Raw genomic sequence first — 19416 nt, 5'->3', positions numbered from 1 at the left:
AGTATAAGTACTCATAGTATCTTCGTTTTATAGATAAGGAAACTGAGACCTGGAAGGGTTAACTACCCCGAGATACCATAGCTGGTGCAGTAAGATATGGAAGTGGGTTTCACATCCCAGTAGCCTAGGCTACCATTGCAATGGTTACACTGTATCTCTGAAATGGGAGAATGAAGAGGTCAAAGAGCAAGGCAGACTCCTGGCACTTTGTAAGATAAAGCAAGAACAAAGGGAAGCAAATGATTTGCATAGACATTTCTCCAAAGAAGATAAACATAGGGCCAACAAGCACATGAAAAGATGCTCAACATCATTAGTTATCAGGGAAATGCAAATCAAAATTATGAAGCAAGATACCACCCCATAGCCACTATGATGGCTATAATAAAAAAGACAGACAATAGCAAGTGTTGGTTGAAAAGTTGGAACCCTCATACATTGCTGGTAGAATTATAAAATTGTACAAGTTCTTTGGAGTACAGTTTGGCAGTTTCTAAAAGGGTTAAAATATAACTGTCATATGACCCAGCAATTATACTCTTAGGTATATACACAAAAGAATTAAAAACATAGGTTCACGCGACAATTTCTATACAAATGTTCATAATAGAGGCACTCTTCCTAAGAGCCAAAAGTGAAAACAACCCAAATGCCATGAACTGATAAATGAATAAACAAAGGCAGTATGCCCAAACAATGGAGTATTACTTGGTAGCACAAATGAATGAATTACTGATATGTGCTATGACACGGATGAAACTTCGAAGCAGTATGCTAAATGAAAGGCGGCCAATCACACACAGGCAAATATTGTATGATTCCATTTTTATGAATGACATGTACAGAATAGGCAGGTCTAGAGAGACAGTAAGTAGATTAGTGGTTACCAAGGGCTGAGGGCAAGGAGTAGGAAGTAACTACTAATGACAACAAGTCATTTCACCATTTGGGAGTGATGAAATGATAGAAATGTAATTAGACAGTAATGATAGCTGCACAACCCTGAAGATACATTAAAAACTTTTCAATTGTATATTTTAAATGAGTGAGTTTTATAATACACAACTTATAGCTCAGTAAGGATGTTACTAAAAACAAAACAAGGGAAGATCAACAACAACACTTCTTGGTTTATTTTAGCCTTCCCAATGATGCTAAAATATTAGCAATTTTCGTGAATGAAGCTAAGAGGCTAATGAAGGCCCACAAACCCACTCTTGCTCCAATTTCCGAGTGCCATCCCTTCATTGACAAGTTACCTTTTGAACAGCAAAGGACAGTACTTGCTTACCACTGCGTGGACGGCTTTTCCTGAGCCGGTAACAGTCAAGGCAGACCCCAAATCCACATTTGCGACACACCCAGTGGATGTTGAAGAGAGTCGTTTCACATACATCGCACATCTCTCGTACCCCACGCACTGCTCGCTTCCATGCCACTTTCTCTGGTGGGAAGAGGAAGGGAAATATTGTTGGTATGGACTCTCCTGAACAGCAGCAAAAGACCTAGACCAACTGATTCCTACTCAAGTCATTTTGTCAAGCAATAAAGCTCAAAGATTCATGAGAAACAAAATATATGGAATTTCTAATATTTCTGAACACGTGTCACAGGTTGTTACTTAAGATACTGTAAAATTTTCAATTTGGGGGAGTTTGAAATAGGAGGATGCTTCTCTTGAAAAGTAGGGAATAATTTCATAGAACAACTTACCTTTGCCTAGACATATAATCCAGTGTCTCACAGACATGAAAAGAATCCTAAGTGCCTGAATAACATGAGTTCTAGGTGTGAAAGATGGCGCCCAGTAGCACTTCATCTCTGCACGACCATAGAGCATCACTCACTGACACAAGGTGGTTCAAAGCGAACTGAAAATACTCAGAGTGAACCAAACCCAAGCAGAGATCAAAATGCTTGTTATGGAGGCTGTGCTACAAAAATGTAAAGGCAAGCATGGGAAGGTGTTTTGGATAAAAGAATGAGGTCTGCTGGATACCTTCAGGGCCTCAGCTCTATAGTTTGCTACAGAGAATTCTTAATTCATCCACAGAACATGCCATCTGCCACTGCTTCTACTCCTCCCCTTAAGCAAAAGAAAACGAAGGTTTCAACTAGGAATGCGGGGAAGATGGGCAAAATGGTGCCTTACGGTGTGGCTCTACCATCATCATGGCCTCCTTCTCGGACATCACAAGCTGACAGAACTGGTCCCCGACATTGGCCAGGATATATTTTGAGGTTTCTAGGTCTATCCCTTCTGCTAGGGAGGAAGAGGGAATCCACAGGTTCATGGCATCAGGGTCACTTTGCTGGGGACTCAGGAACCCCTCCACACGGAGCACCCCCTTTCGAGTGAAGATCAACCTGAGGCAAGAAGGCGGACAGTCAAATACATAGGAAAGAGCAGCAGCCGTGCAAAGTAACACACACCCAAAATCTTAGTACCTAAGTGAAACTAAATGAGACTTAACCTGAATCAGTCTGAGTTACGAATTTTTATCACATTTGACCAATGTAGTATGCATTCTCTGCACTAATCAGAAAGTTTGCTAATACTTAGTAGGTCTGGATTCTTTAAAAAGCTGTCCCACCAAATGTTTATCAGTTTCTCTACTCACTTGTTCTCACATCTATGCCATGAGTAATTGACCAGAGGAAAACACAAAGCCATGTCATCACACTTTAAATTGATGTCCACCTGTATCAGGTGAGCCCTTAATATCGCCTGGCAGTCACAATACAGTTTCCTGGTGCACCTCCTCTCCTAGATGCCTGTCTAGGTGATATCTTTCTTTTCAAACCTCTATGATTAATTTCCCTTGAGGACCTTGCTAAGTATTCCACTGAGAAAGAACAAAGAGTCAAAAGAGAGCTCCCACAAATGCCCACCACCACACCTTCCTGCATGTGGGCCCATGTACCCCATCTTCTGCTACTATGAATGAACTAGGTCCCAGCGAAGACCACTCTCTCCACCTATGCTCTCTCACAAATTGTCTCTTCTGCATCTTCTATTTTCCCCTCTGCTGAATCACTGTCAGTATTTGAACTTTACTATCTCAAAAATCCTCTAACAATTTGTATCCCAAAAGTCCTCTTGACCTCACACTCTTCCATTTACTTGCTCACTACAGCGATTTCTTGAAAGACTGGTCTGTATTGATTGTTTCCAGTTCTAGTTCTTTTCCCTTTTATTGTCTCTTAATCCACTCCCACCCCACTTTCCCCCACCAATGCACCAAAACCGCCTTTGACAAAGTCATCCCCCCTTAAGTCCAATGGCCACGTCCAGTCCTTGTCTTTCCTGACCCAATCAGCAGCATTTGCCACAGTTCATTATTCCTTCCTGGAAATACTTTCTTCAGCTGTCTTCCAGGATACCTCACGGCTATTCTTTCTCAGCCTCTTTTACCATCCCCACTTATCCCATCTCTAAATGTTGGAGAGCTCTAGAACTCAGTTCTTAAACTGCTTCTCTTCTCTACCTAAATTCCTAAGTGATCTCAGTTAGACACATAGTTTTAAATACTTGGTGACATCCAAAGTCTTATCTCCAGTTTGGACCTCTTCTCTCACCTCCAGGGTTGTATAGCCAGCTGCCCTTTCAGCATCTCCATTTGTCATCCCAACTATAACATGCCCAAATTAAAGCTCCCCATTTTCTTTTCCAAACCTGCTTTTCCTTGAGAAATCTCCTCATGAGCATAGTTCATTTTGCCAGTTTTCAGGTCAAAGGCTGCAGATGCCTTTCTTTCTTTCATACTCCACATCTAACCCATCAGAAAATCATGTGGACTCTATCTTCAATATATATCCTTAATTCATCCACTTCTCATCACCTCTGTTGCTACCTCCCTGCTCTAAATCACCTTTTCTCACCTAGATGATTCCAACAGCCTTTCTCTCTGCCTTTGCCTCAATATAATCTAGTCTCAAAAAGGTAATCACAATGTTCCTCTAAAACATTCATCAGTTCCAAACCTCCAATGACTTATTTCGACATAAAACCCAAAGCCCTTAGAGTTGCCCTTTAAAATCGGAACCCCTCACTAACTCTTTGACTTCATCTCCTTTTCTCCCTGGCACACTCTATTTCAGTCACCCTGGCTGCATAAACACACCGGCACACTCCAGTCTCCAGACAGTTGCTCTTGTTGTACCCTCTACTTGGAATACCTGTCCCCCAGAAACATGTGTGGCTCACTCCCTCACCTCCTTCAGGTCAGTGCTCAAATCTCACTTTCTCAAATCATTTTATTTAAAACTGTAGCCTCTCTAGCTTCCTCCCACATTTCAATCCCTTTTCCCTTCTTTATTTTTCTCATAGTTAATATCAGCTGGCATATCATATATTTAACCTTTTTTTCTTATATATTCTCTGCCTCCCTAACTACAATGCAAACCTCCCCAAGGCCTAAAATTTTATGGTTTTGTGCACTGTTTAATCCTCAGTGTCCAGAACAATGACTAGCACACGTGATGTGTTCAATAAACACTTGCCGAACAAGCCCTGGCTGGTGTGGCTCAGTGGATTGAGTGCTGGCCTACAAACCAAAGTGTTGCCAGTTCAATTCCCAGTCTAGGGCACATGCTCAGGTTGCAGGCCAGGTCCCTGGTCAGGGGGGTGTGAGAGGCAACCACATAGTGATGTTTCTCTCCCTCTCTAAAAAATAAATAAATAAATAAAATCTAAACATTTGCTGAACAAGTGAATCTACACTGTGTGGCTAAACTATTTGGATTCCCTTCATTTTAAAAATTAAAGTTCCTTGAAAGATCATTTAGAAGAAATTCCTCATCTAAGTTTTTCGAGCAGAAGTGACTAAACAGCTGTTGTTTGGTAAAAGCAGAAGATACTCCTAGGCTTTCTCTTTTCAAAGATGAGCCACATTACCTCCTAATCATACTCCCCCTTCTTTCCAGGGGACTCAGTTACTTTAGTGCTGAAGAGTGGAGTATTGGTCAGGCAGACTCATAATCCAAAATGGAGCTCGCTTATACCACTGGGTTCCAATGGAACCCAAGTTAGGAATAACTCAGCTTAAGTCAGGGGCTGACAGCTGAGACTATTCAGCTTCAGTTCTTTAAGGACAAAGCCACACGTCATTTCACAATCCAAACAACTAAGTGTCTACTGTGGCAGAGCCTCAGCAGAGACTGAGAGCAGAGAGGTACGGAAAACAAAGAGGAAGATGGTGAGATATACTTACAGATTCAGAAAAACAGTGGGAGTTATGTATCATTAATGGAAACTGGGAAGGAGACAAAGAAGTTTGGGTACCTCCGGAAGTGAAAGAAGCGGCAGGCCACAGTGGAATCGTCTTGCTCCTGTTCCTTAAACTTCCGATACCGCTCCAGGCGGCACTCGCGACACTTGTGCAGGTGAGGGGCTACATTGATGCAGGACCCATCCTGCAGGAAGGGCTCTCCGGACTGCTTCAGCTTCTTCACTTTGCTAACATCTTTCAGGACTGACTGGCCAACTGTGGCAAGGGAGAAAGGTGAAATGGTTGGTTGTGACAGGTATAAATGAGATTCAATAACATGATCCTTTGGAGGATAGATACTTGTTCTGACCTGGGTCACCTCTCTGCACTGCTTGGGCATGTGCCCATCAGGTCCATCCTTGACAGGAAGGGAGCAGAAGGAGCAAAAAGACTTCACTTTGGAGCTAAGGACCATGGAGATTTTGAAGGAAGTGGCCCATTAGAGTGAACAACTCTGGGCATGGGTGAGGAAAACCCAAGAAGGTAAAAGGTAGCCCCACATGTCCCTGGCCCCTCAGGATATGACTGTTCTAGTCAAGGACTCTTCGAATCAAGCTCCCACAAGATGCCAAGTTCCTAATGACAACAGTTACTTTTACCACCAGACTTTTTTTTTTTTACCATCAGCTCTTACACACTTCTGGACCATAACCTCACACAATAGGATTTAATAGCTTTTGAAAAGGGCATTAAAACGTCACATATGTGCCAGAGAGAAGCATAGTGAGCAGTGAGTAGAGGATGGGCCAACAGGAAGCAGAAAAGGATGAGAAAGACACAAGGGAAGAGTTCCTAAACAGACCACCATGGAAGACTGAGGCTCTTCCCCTGTGGGACATAACACGGAGCAGATACCTCTCTTAGAGTGCTGATTCAGATGCAATCCTGCTCTGCAACAGGTCTAATGAGGAGCCTCTGTTAGGCCCTCTTGGCTATGTAACTCTATGAGATTATAGAACTTTCCATCAAAGGGAGGAGGGCCTCTGCTGCCCAAAAGCACAACAGGTATTCAAGGTTAGTGCCGGAGCCAAGCCCGGGTACAGCCCCAGCAGGATCACCTTTCAGGGGTGCCGTCCGAGGCCGGCCCTTGGGGGCCTGCTTCCCTTTGCTTTTGCCCAGCAACAGCTCAGCGCTGCGCTCCCCACTGGGGCCCAGCTTCCCCATCAGGTGCTCTGGAATCCCCTTCAGGCCCGTCTTGGCCTGCAGCTGCTCCTCAGAGTCGCTCAAATCTGACAGGTCACTGTTGGTGCTGGAGTCCGAGTCCTGTCTGCAAGCCAAGCTTCGCTCATCCAGCGAGAACCTTTTCACAGCTTCAAAAGGGGCTTTGTTCTCCTGTGAAAAATCTACTGGGGAGGACAGAAAGCTGCCTGGGTGCCTGCCAAACACGTTGGTAAAGGTTTTGAGGAGGGGATTGTCCTGCTGCCCAGGCCCCACAGTTGGCCTCTCCTCTGTGGGGCTGGAGGAGAGAGTAGGCATCTCAATGGGCTGGGTGAGGCTGCTGGTGGGTGAACTGGAGCGGCCATTCCCCATGGCAGAGAGGCTTGGACCCCCAGGGGTAAGAGCTGAGCCCAGAACACCAGATACCAGTTTGGAGGAGTCAGTTGTGATGAAGAGGGTTTTCTTCTTTGCTAAAGATGCTGAATCTGAAGAGGAGTGAGACTCGGGCCAGCTGGGTGCTGCCTTGGAGGTGACAGTGGTAGCAGAGGAAGAGCTACCTGATGATGCCTGAGATGCAAAGCCGCTGAAAGGGCTATGTTCAACTTTCTCCACAAATGCCAAGAAGGGGTTAGAGGGCTCTTCCCGGGACAGTTTAGGGGGCTGTAAAAATAGATTTTCGTGACTCTCGGGGGTGCGGGCATTGAGGAGGCTCCGTGGGAAGGCTGGTGTGAGGGTGGGCATGGACTCTGTAGGCACTTTCTGGTCCACAGAGCTGCCAGCCTTAGAGCCTGGTTTAGTGTCTGCTCCAAGGGTGGATCTGCCTTTACATAGGCTCTCAAGGCTTTGTTTGAATGAGTCTCGACTGGAGGAATCGTCAGCCAAACTCTCTGAAACGGTAGTGAAGTAGTTACTGGTGGGTAAAGTTTGGGGCATGCATTGAAAAAACAAGTTTTTGGAGAGATCAGAGTCTTTCTGAGACTCTGGTACAGAGCTACTGCCAAAAGAGAAGCCCAAAGGTTTGTTCTCTGTGGCTAGAACCCCATTGGACTGGCTCCTTCCACTTCCAAAAGTCAAAGGTTGTGATAAACTTGGAAGAGACGCTCCAAATCCAGAAGAGGCCAGAATAGAATTTCTTGAATTCTGAAAAGAAAATAGCCTGAGTTAGTGACGCTAGTTTCTCTTAACAATCTTATGATAGCTTTCGTGGACTTAGGCAAACATTTCTCATGGGTCAAATAATTTCTCTCTCTGACAATTCCATTAAAACTTCTCTTATAACTAGATTTCATCAGCATCAAGGAAGAAACCTGTCACAGACCACACAGGCATCTTTAGCAAGGTGAGAGCTACAGATAGCAAGATGTCATTCATCCTGTCACTTCCTTGGTTGTTAGTCAATTGGTTGTCACACCACTAGGGCCTGTGTAAGCTCCCAAGTACCTATTTGGAAATAATGACTCCACCAGGGAACTGGTGAAAAGGATTCCTGAGCAGACATCAGCTTTTACTTTAAAATATACCAAGTGACCATGTAATATTAATCTATCTCAATGCCCTTAGAGGCTATTGTTAAAATTTTGATTTATATAAGCTATTATAAATTTCCCATCTTACAAAGGTGACTTTAGTCCCATAACAAGCCCATTGTACATTAATGAACTCTTTTAGAATTTGGGCATTTATTTATGGGTCCAAGTCAACCTAAAAGTTGACTATTTGTTTCAATTAAAGTTAAACCTAAAGATGCTACATTAAAGAAGGCACACTGGTTATTGAGTACTTGAGCCACCATTAGGATCTAACAAGTCTCCAACCAGGAAAGGTATAGATACTGATGTGCCCACCAAACAATAGCATTCAGGATAACAAACGGAATAATAAAAATACTTTCTTTTTTACCTTAAAAATGTTAACTTCTGCATGTGCATAAAGAAGGATGGGATCACTTTCATATATGTTACACAACTGTTCACATACACAGGAACATCTATAGGCAGGTATAAGTACTTATGTAATACTTGTTAATTCAATAAAACCCAGATGTTAGCATTTGACTTACAGGAAGGAAGGAAGGAAGGAAGGAAGGAAGGAAGGAAGGAAGGGAAAGAAAGAATAGCTCTGGCTGGTGTGGCTCAGTGGATAGAGTGCCAGCCTGCACTCTGAAAGGGTACAAGCTGAAAGGCTGCCGTTTGATTCCTTGTCAGGGCACATCTCTGGGTTGCAGGCCACGCCCCCAGTTGGGGGCATGTGAGAGGCAACCAATCACACGTTGATGTTTCTCTCCCTCTTTTTTATTTATTTAAATATAAATAAACAAAATCTTAAAAAATAATAAAACAGTAAAAATAAATTATTCCATGACTGCTTAATGAACATGATGTTTCCTTCTGAAGTGATGAAAATTTCTGAAACTAGATAGTGGCCATGGGTACACAACACTGTGGAAGTATTAAATGCCACAGTACTATACATGTTAAATGGTTAAAATGGTAAGTTTTATGTTAGTTTACCACAATTAAAAAAAAAAGTTTTAGCCCTTGCTGGTGTAGCTCAGGGGATTGAGTACCAACCTGCAAACCAAAGGGTTGCTGGTTCGATTCCCAGAAGGACACATGCCTGGGTTGTGGGCCAGGTCCCCAGTAGGGGTGCATGAGGGGCAACTTACACATTTGTTCCTCATGCACCCCTTTCCCGTCCTTTCCCTCTGTCTAAAAATAAATAAATAAAATCTTTAAAAAAATAACTTCCAGATATGAAAGGGCTATGTTAAAAAAATAACAAAAAAACAAGACGGAGTTTCAAGACAAAGGCACAGAGGCATGAGAACAAGGCAGGCTACCTTGGGTTGCTTCCAGTTGACATTTGCTATAGAGACAGTTTCAGGGCATTTTAGAGTTCATAATCCTGCTTTCTTTTCCTTCCCACTAATCAACTACCACTGACTTAAACCCCCTCCAGTAAAAAAGAAGAGAACAGACAGACACAGCTCTGAGGCTTTGCAGTTGCTTCATCAGCAGGATTTGGCCAGGAGCCTTGACACCTGCATGACTGCAAGGAACCAGCATGGGTAGCTCAGGTTTCACTACTAAAGTTACCCTTTAAAAATAAATACACACATGAATGAAGAACAATTTGGATGGTCTTTCATTTTCCTTCAAATGATTAAATTCCAAATCCTTTTCTTATACAAAAGTGTTGACAAACTGATTTCAACTCAATTTTTAGGGAAAGGAGTTTCCTAGGTAGGGGTTCTGTCCCTATTTTAGATTTGACATCATAAGGGAAATATTTGTACCTGTATTTTTAAATTCTACCCCCAAGGTGAATATCTATCTTGACAGCTCAGCAAAATTACTGATGTAGTCACAGACATTTCTCCAACCTGTTTAGAAAATGCCCTTTGAGCCCACAATTCATCTATTCAGATTTGCTACTCCCAAGAGTAGCAAAGTGAGTATCATTCCACTGAATGATAGCCTTCAGTGAAACTTTTCCTTGTAGCCCCTAAAATTTGGTCTATTTTGTAATCCCCCATTTTCATCCACACTGCCTCTGACACAGTTTATCTGAATTAATTTGGGCACTATGATGACACACACCGGAAATCCATGAGACCCTCACCTAGTTCTCTTTGGGAATGCTGGTCAAGTACTAGAGCACAAACCATGCACAGAGTGAAATTTGCATTTACAGGCCATCTTCTCTTCTGCCTGGACATTTCACCTCCTTCCTCATCCCTGCACGCTAGCGATTAACAAACTGTATTTTCTAGGGAGAGGAAGAAATCAGATGAAATGTATATGGCATGTTTCATCTGGCATTGTTATAGCTAAAATAATTCCATTTTAGGATGTGAGCTCCTTCAAATAGGGATTTCGATTCTTTATTTATACATATAGTACTTAGCACACGGTAGTTTCCTACACATACTTTAAAAATAATGTAGTATTTCATATTCCAGCTTGAAAAAGCTAGGGCTAGCATCATAAACCATACTTTGGTGATTGAAATAAGAGTCTGTCTGAAGACTCTAAGAACTGATTTTGATATTATTTCAAGTTTCATTGGGGAGTGAACTTAATGTCAATTTGTGTATTTACCAAAAGTTCCATTTCAGCAATAATACATGCATATCAGTTAAAGAAAACAGAAAACTGGATAATTCTGTGATTAAATTCCATCAAATTTTCCAGGTAAGGCTTAAAAAAATTAAGTTAGGCCCTGGCTAGGTGGCTCAGTAAGTTGGAGCGTCATCCTGAACAACAAAAAGTTTGTGGGTTTGATTCCTGGTCAGAGTGCAGATCTAGGTTGCGGGTTCAAGCCCTGGTTGGAGTGCGTAATGGAAGCAACCGATCAATGTTTCTCTCCCCCTTCCTTTCTCTCTAAAATCAATAAAAACATATCCTCAGGTGAGGATTAAGGAAAAAAAAATTCAGCCATATCAAATCATGGGGTCCAACCTCAAGGGAAAATATCATAGAAAATGGACAGCTAGAGATGAGTTGGTAACAGTAGTTTTCGTACAGCCTTAATTATAGTGCTACTGTCACCAACACTGTAATTCATGAACCTCGCCTCTCATAGGCTTGGTAGAGGATCAACCAGTACTTGAACTAAACAGGTAATGGGTAACTAAAAGATCTATCTTAACAGCTCATTAAATTGAGTTATATAATCAGTTTTGATTAGCCTAATTGTTCAGGTGACTTTTAAGAGCTAATAAAGTTATTAAAATATACACATTTGCCCAATGAGCAGTAAAGGTCTATCCAGAGTTCAATTTAAGCATATCTCAGAAACACTCCTTCCCCGTGGCATTTGAGATGCCTTGTGATTTGTTACCAAGAAAGCAGGGTGCAAGAGTGAACCCAAATCTTGCATATCTGCCCCTGAAACAACTCACCTCTCCTGGGACCTGTGACCGGCTGCCTTTCTGTTTTTCGGGCCCAGCCCCTGCTGCAAGGCCAGTGTCTGAGATCCTCACCGTGGTTGGTGTTGAGCTGGCAGTAGTGACCACAACTGCTGAAGCCACCATGCCCTGGCCAACTTGTTCCAGTGTTTTTCCTGACTCTTTGCTTTCAGCCCCACCTACCTCTGGGGCCAAAGGCGTCTGACCTGTGGCTGTAGAATATGGAGTAAAAGGTACAGGTGTATCCCCACCGACAGGCTCATCCTGCACCACCAGAGTCCTGCCGTTTTCTTTGGTGTAAGTGGCAAAGCGAATGTTGCGGTTAATCTGGGGGACAAATGTAGTTGGTGGTTGCTTGGCTCTCTGATCCAGCCCTGGCTCTCCACTGGCAGTCCCTCCTTTCCAGGGGCCTCGGCTCGCCTCACCTCCATCACTCCCATTATTGTCTACTTCACCCCTGTCTCCTTTTAATTTCTTTGATGCAGGGTCACACCCAGAGTCCGAAGCACTTTTTCTCCTCCGGCCATCTTTCCCCTCTATGTTCTCTCTCTTCTTTTTTCCTTTGGAAGATTTTACTGCTTTTAACGTACCCCCCTACAAAACAAAATTCAAAAAAGATTTATTACAAGGGATTTTCCATCTTGTGAAAACCATAAACCATTAGCTCTTTCCCATCTCTAGAAGCAGAAAATCAAAGCAGGCACAAATGGCCAAGTTCTAATGCCAACTCTAAGACACCCCCTTTGTCAAAAAGCTCCAATCTTCCAGTGACTCAATTTACACACACATATTCAAGATAATGGTCACCAGAGATTAACTCACTTGGCAAACCTCCCCTTAAATACAATGCACTACTTCCTCAAATGAAGGTTTTAAACATTTGTGAAGTTTCTTTTACAAAATAGATTGCCAAAGCTAGGTTAGGAGCTCATTTGCCCCTTGATTTAAAAAAAAATCAGCTTTATTTCCTATTTGTCTCCTTGTTTGACAGTCACAGCATTTCAAATATTGAAATAAAATCTCCTCCTCTGGAAGTCATGAAAAACTGATGACAACAATAGGAAAACTAACATTTATGAGTCTGTGACCAAAGGAAAAGTGAGCCCAATAGAGACAAGTTTGGATTGCTCTTACAGACACTACAAAGATGCAAACAATCTCCAGATCTTATTAAAAGCATTAGACAGAGGAAAGCAAAAAAAAAAAAGGCAGCTACCACATAGCATATAGTTAAATCTCTTAGCTCTTTCAATAATTTCAGCCTATCTCATGAAATCTTACTTGTACCTTATTTGAGAGGCCAGATAACCTTAAAAGATACAGGTTAGAAGAGGCAATTCCTATTTTCTTCCCTGAGAAGGACAAAGGAAGAGAGATTTGGGACACAGCTAACATTTTCTCAAGCAACATTTGTGCAGCAAGGACTTGTATCTGGAACATTGTTAGACTGGTATTCTACCATAAGGCAGGTAATCATTTTAGCTTTATTCAGGTAACTTTCACATAGTTTAATTTGGCGATAACATGTTAGGGTGGCAATAAACTATTGTCACACAGTTAGTTAGCTGTTAATATTATACAACTTAATAAACACACTCTTTTGCTCTGGAATATTTAGATTCTTTGTGCAGATCTGAATCTTTGTTGTAATCATTATTATAGGTGTTATAACAAACTGTTTTAAATTTTGTATTTCTTAAGCCAGTTCTAGTTCCTGTATTTTTCTTTCTTTTTTTCTTTGCTGCCTTCATTTCCATCTTTTCTCCTGTAATTTCCTTCTATAATTTTTAACCAAAGCCTAAATTTCTTTCTGTTTCTCCCATACTTTTGGTAACATTAATCTAAGTTTTTAAATCCTTCATTTAAAAACTGTTTCTGTTTGCTAGGAACTGTTTTCACTTGATTTTTTAAAAACTTTTTTAGCTCTTGTTCACCGCCCAGTTTCCACTGTTGTAAACTACAGAAGTATGATCAGTGCAATCTCCTCTCTTGCTTACTCATCATTCAAGAAATGAGGCGAATCTCTAAGAAGGGTTACTGTAAAACTTGGCAGAACTGTCAATAATAATTATGCTTTGCTAGCTAAGAAGATAGTCACATCACAGCAAAGCTGAAAAGGAAAGAATCAAAATCCATTGCTGGAAACCACAGATCGATCTCACCTCTGACTCATCTGGCCAACTTGCAGAGCCTGGCTCGCAGCAACCTCCCTGAGCAACAACTTATATGTATTCCTACTTACGGTGAGCTACTCACATGTGAGTAGACAGCCTAGGACACTGAGACCAGTGACTCTTCAGCTATATCTGGCCAGCTTAACAGTACCTGGCACATAATAAATGAATAAATAAAATAAGGAAGGGAATAAAAAAGGGGCCCAATACACCATCAAAGTAACAGGTGTTTTCAGCCATGTAAACACAGTCAAGACATTTATCCTATTTGTGGTAATATGGAGTAAAGGTCTAATAAATTTAACCCTGATTCTTCTTTTCCTACCCTTATTTTATGAAGTCAAGATGACTAGATAAAGAAGAGGAGGAAGAACTCTGTACTTAGCAAGAGTGGCCAAAACAGCAATATTATAGAGGTGCTAAGAGACTATAAAGAATATGTATGTGGACAGTTGGCCATTCTAGTCCATGTCCTACTGAAGAAAAATCACAAAAGATTCCTTGACTGGTTTAGGTACTGATTTATAATGTATTTTTTGGGGGCTATGATAATTTTGAACGAACAAGAGTTGGACTGGTTCACAATAATTGTAGAACAATTTACTGTGTGCTGAGCACAGAACTAGGCACTTGTTTTATTTCATCTTCTTGGGATGTGGAACCTCAGGTTTCCCTGGAGCTCACTACCACTTAGTGGGAAGAAAAAAGGATATAGCTTCTCCTCCATTTCTTATTACTGGGTAGGCCATGAATATTACTACTGCTTATTACAGCTTTAACTGTCTACTGTACCTTTCAAATATACCTGTCCTAAAAGAAAGTAAGAAGAAACAGTTAGGCTATGGATTTTAAGCCGGCTAGGTGACATAACCATTATTAAAAGGGTTTGCGCAGCCTAAGTCTTTCTCTTGAGACTATCTATCCTCATGTAACTAGGCAAGACTGAAAAAAGCAAGAAAAGTACAGTGGCCAGAGATGAAATCCAAAGGGTATCCATGGAACATACACACATAAGGAATCTACATAATAACATAAAGCAAGCTCCCAAGTCTGCTCATAGACTCAGTCCATTACTGTACCTCGCTCTGAGGTGATGAAGTATCCATCAGCATCACATGAATCAGTCTAGGATCTACAGACTTGATCTCACCACTCTACAGTAGGAGCAGGTAACAGATAATATGAAAAAGAGGGAAAAAGGTTTAATATGTTGTCTACCAAAGACACAATCATGTATTTTTCTAATCTGCATAATTATTTTTGTATTTCTATTCCCATAGTAGAATAAAAGTGCTACCAGGATGGCCCTGGGTGGTATAGCTCAGTGGATTGAGCACGGGCCTGCGAATCAGACGATCGCGGTTCGATTCCCAGTCAGGGCACATTCCTGGGTTGCAGGCCAGTTCCCGGCAGGGGCCAGTTCCCAGCAGGGCATGCACAAGAAGCAACCATACATTGATGCTTCTCTTCCTCTCTCTTTCCCTTCCCCTCTAAAGATAAATAAATAAAATATTAAAAAAAAAAAAAGTGCTACCAGGGCAGGGATCATTACTATCCTACAGGTAGATAACAACATCTGAAACAAGGTATGAACTATGGTAAGCCTTCCAGTATTTGGGTTTCTTTTAAGGATGTTAATTTCAAATTCTGCACCTCTAAAAACCTTCCTATTCTGTACATTACAGAAAACAAAAACCTTCAGAACCAATAATAATTAAAAACGCCACTCTACTATTAAAGAATAAACGATTTCCATTCTTAGTAATTTATCCCAATAAATAATGCGAAAGAGTGAACAATGGTATATGTTCAAGAATATTCACTGCAGCATTATTTGTATTACTGAAAATACTTGCATTGATTAAAATGTCCATCAATTTTTGATTACCAGTAAATTAGTCATGACATAACCATCCAGTGGAATAGTATGCATCTATTTTAAAATGACAAGGCAAAAGGACACATGGACAAAAACTAAGGGGGGGTGGAAATGGGAGGGAGGTGTGGAGCACTGGGGGGCGGTGGGCTGGGATGGGAGTAAAAGACAGAAAACTGTACTTGAACAATAATTAAATTTAAAAAATGCTTAAAAAAAAAAAAAAAAGGACAAGGCAGCCCTGGCTGGGTGGTTCAGCTTAGTTGGTTGAATCTTTGCCTCATGAACCAAAAGGTTAAGAGTTCAACCCCGGGTCAGGGCACAATAACTAGGTTGAGGGTTTGCTCCCCAATCAGGGCACATATAAGAGGCAGTGGATCGATGTTTCTCATATCAATATTTCTCTCTCTCTCTCTCTCAAATCAATAAACATCATCGGGTGAGGATTAAAAAATAGTAAAATAAAAGGACAGACACATGTCTATATGTACTTTACACAGAAAGATGTTAATTTACAATTAAGTAAAAAAAGGTAAGTTATAGAAGAATAGTTAATATGTACCAAATGTTAATGGCAGTTATCATTGTGGGGGGATGGGGCAGCTCTTAATATCTACTTTATATAGTATATTATTTGAACTTTTAAAATGAAAACTATTAAAGATTAATATTTTTAATATTAAGATTAAATATTTTTAGAAACAAAAATATTTAAGATTAAACATTTTTATAAAAATATAGATTAAATCTTTAAATCTTTAAATATTTAATCTAAATATTTAATTATTGAATATTTAGATTAAAGATTTAAATATTTTTCTAAAAATTCAAATATATAAATAAAATCATTTATGTTTGTATTATCAATACATGTGACTGGTAAGGGCAAGTCTGAAACCAGTTCAAAGACATCAAATACAAATCTGTCTGCTTGAAAACACTCATCTAGCCCTGGCTGGTGTAGCTCAGTGGATTGAGCGCGGGCCTGCGAACCACACGATCGCGGTTCGATTCCCAGTCAGGGCACATGCCTGGGTTGCAGGCCAGTTCCCAGTAGGGGACTCACGAGAGGCAACCATACATTGATATTTCTCTCCTTCTCTTCCTCTCTAAAGATAAATAAATAAAATATTTTTTTTTAAAAAAGAAAGAAAACACTCATCTAGTGTTTTTCCTACATAATTCTCTAGGTAGAGTTAGATGCTATGTTTTTTCTATTTACTTCATTAGAAACAACTTTCCAGTATCTAAGGGAGAGTGGTGTATTATAGAAGCTAATGCTAACTAAAGTAACTACTACTTAGCTTTACATGATAAAATGATAATACCACTTCACAATTGTACACTGTTTTACAGATTTCAAAGCACTTTCAAGTACATTACCTTACTTCCCAACAGTGTTGTGAGATCAGTGGGGTGGGGCTGTTTTTTAGTTAATTCTAATTTACATATGAGAATAATTAGGTTAGGAAAGTAGAACAGCCTTTCTCAAGGTCATGTCTTACACTCAAAGTACTCCCTTACCCTACACCTCTCTCAGTAAGGGGATGGATGGGCTTTAGACGAAATAACACAAAGCCTCACCTCAGTTATAGACACCTCCATAAGACGAGTAATGGAATCCTGATGGCTTACTACACCATAGATCCAACTTACTTCCCCTTCTGGCTGGTATACTTTGACCCTGTGACCTTGAACACTGTAGGGACCTAAAGGAGAAATCAGTCAGTATTGAATTTCTTTAGCTAAGCTACATACATTGCATAATTGGTTCCAAAAGCAGAAGGAAAACTATATAGTGTAAATGTCTGGCAATTTCAATCTTGTATATAGAGTGGAATAAATGAGTATTTCCAGATTTACCATACTAAAAAAAAATTCAAAACAAAACATAAATAGTTTTTCCCAGTGACCTTTGTAAATTCAGTTTATTTAGAGATTTCTTAGACCCTCCCAGGCATCTGATTCTTCCTTATCTCAATCTTCCCATTCTAGAACATAGGAAAGAGAAAGGAAACTTAGAAATAAATAAAAAACTACAGGTAGTATGAAGATGTACTCAGATCTGATACATAACATTAAAAAACAGAAGGTCAGTAAGTTGAGTATACTATTTTGTTAAATGACCATATGAGTGCTATATAACATTTATACTCTACTATCCGACTTTCAGTTAACAGTAGGTAGAAAGTTCAATATAAGAGGTTTTCAACCTCCGCACTAATGATAGTCTGAACAAATAAAGCCCCTGTTTTCCTAGGAACACAGAATTCCAGATGAGGTCAGGTGTGTTCAGGGTGGTATGGCTGTAGACAAAACACAGAACTTCAAAGATACTCCCTTCTCAACTGGTAATGGTACCCTGCAGTTTCATCTGAACATCCATGGAGGGCAGTTTCTCTCTCCTGCATGTCTAACACACTTGAGACTACATAGCTAAATCATTAGTTACTTTAAATTACCTCTCAGAGTTATAATTAAGCTTTATTAATTTTCTATACATATGGATATACATCTCCACCTCTCATTCTGTCCAATTTTCTTCTGCTATAAATTTTTTCTCACATTCTTTTTTCCCCATACCTTTCCTGGATTATTAAACATCTTTTTATCCCAATACTCTTCTTCCCGAAATAGGCCAGTGTTCCTATTCCTACCTTTACCTATTTACATTTAGTTTGACAGAAGAGAACCAAGGACACTATTTCACTGAAAACCATGACGGTGACAAGGTTCAGAAAGGAAGAAGAGCGGATGTACGACATGAAGGGAAGGACAGATGAAGCAACAGTCTGCCCTTTGTATAGCATCTTGGGCAACTGATCTGAACATGAAAAAGGTAATAATTCTTTCTTGTTTTCAGTCTTAAAAAAATAACACAATATTAATGTAAATTGAGTCTGTGGATACCTTCCTTTATGAATTTATCTTGTACTCTAAGTTGTTATAATTTGTTGATGTTAACGGCCTTTAGTCCTTGACACCCTTATAGACAGATAGTAAGCTCAAGAAGAGCACAGATTTTCTAGCTCATAGTTATATCCCCAGTGCCTTAACATTCTGTGTAGTTCATGGTTCATCCTTAATAAATATTTAAGGAATGAGCAAAAAAACTCACAACAAAACTGTGTATTATGAAATGTAATATAAAGAGGAAACAGTGGTCTGACCAAGATCCTATTTTTCCAAAGTCTAGAGATCCAGCTAACTGGAGACACTCTTGATTCTATGCACGCGCACAAACACACACACACAATGGACAAGCACAGATATTTAGATTTGCATAGTGTCTTCCCCATTCCATCACTTTCAACAATGACATACACTTGACTCCGAATTCAGGGACAGAAGACTACCTGTTCTTACCTCGGCTGAATATCTCTTGTAGCTTTTGGTCACTGATCAGAGCATTAACTGTTTCTCTCAGTGCAGCATGTTCCAAAAGAATCTGGTTTTGGCTATCTGTTCCCATCTGGTAAAGACAAGAGAAGAAAACAACTGAATGTTAAAATGAGTAACAGTAACAGATAAGAAACAGTAACTAACCAGATAAGAAAACTCATACCCCCGAGGAGCTTTACATCATCATTTGTCAAAGAATGGTCTATGCAACCCTAGGCTCATGAGATCTCTGCAAAAATTAAAGACGTCTAAGGTCAGTTAGGTTTAAGAAATATTATATACTCTATCTTTCTATATACAATAGCACATTAAAGCTCCGAGAAGACATATAGGAAAAAAATCTGCTTAGGTCAGTATTTCTCATACTTATTTGACCACAAAACATCTTTTTAAAATTGATTTTAAAGAAAGAGAGAGGAAGGGAAGGGTACAGAGAAAGAGAGAGAGACACCGATTTATTGTTCTACTTATTTATGCATTCGTTGGTTGCTTCTTGTATGTATTCTGACTGGGGATTGAACCCACAACCTTGTTGTATCAGGATGATACTCTAACCAACTGAGGTACCCAGCCAAGAGCCATAAAACATTTTATTTTGATATTTAGCCAACAATGACCAATTGCCTA

At 40.3% G+C, this 19416-nt stretch overlaps 1 protein-coding gene across 2 annotated transcripts in view; it reads right to left on the bottom strand.

The window, feature by feature from the left end:
* Window positions 1–19416, bottom strand: part of KDM3B (lysine demethylase 3B) — a 60757-nt gene that overhangs the window by 21582 nt on the left and 19759 nt on the right. The window contains exons 4-11 of one of the 2 annotated variants that reach the window (XM_037061276.1): window positions 18754–18859; window positions 16972–17096; window positions 14591–14665; window positions 11332–11931; window positions 6329–7568; window positions 5285–5486; window positions 2153–2367; window positions 1292–1444 (exon numbers count right to left, since the gene is read on the bottom strand). In XM_037061276.1, the coding sequence (XP_036917171.1) occupies window positions 1292–1444; window positions 2153–2367; window positions 5285–5486; window positions 6329–7568; window positions 11332–11931; window positions 14591–14665; window positions 16972–17096; window positions 18754–18859 (2716 nt within the window). The remainder of the gene's footprint in view (window positions 1–1291; window positions 1445–2152; window positions 2368–5284; window positions 5487–6328; window positions 7569–11331; window positions 11932–14590; window positions 14666–16971; window positions 17097–18753; window positions 18860–19416) is intronic. The other variant, XM_037061285.1, reaches the window with a different exon arrangement.

This window comes from Sturnira hondurensis, unplaced genomic scaffold (assembly GCF_014824575.4).
Source record: "Sturnira hondurensis isolate 20B ecotype Veracruz unplaced genomic scaffold, ASM1482457v3 Scaffold0001120, whole genome shotgun sequence".
In the NCBI taxonomy this organism is placed as follows: Eukaryota; Metazoa; Chordata; class Mammalia; order Chiroptera; family Phyllostomidae; genus Sturnira; species Sturnira hondurensis.
Note: the sequence above shows the minus strand (reverse complement) of the source record. Positions and strands in the feature narration are given on the sequence as shown.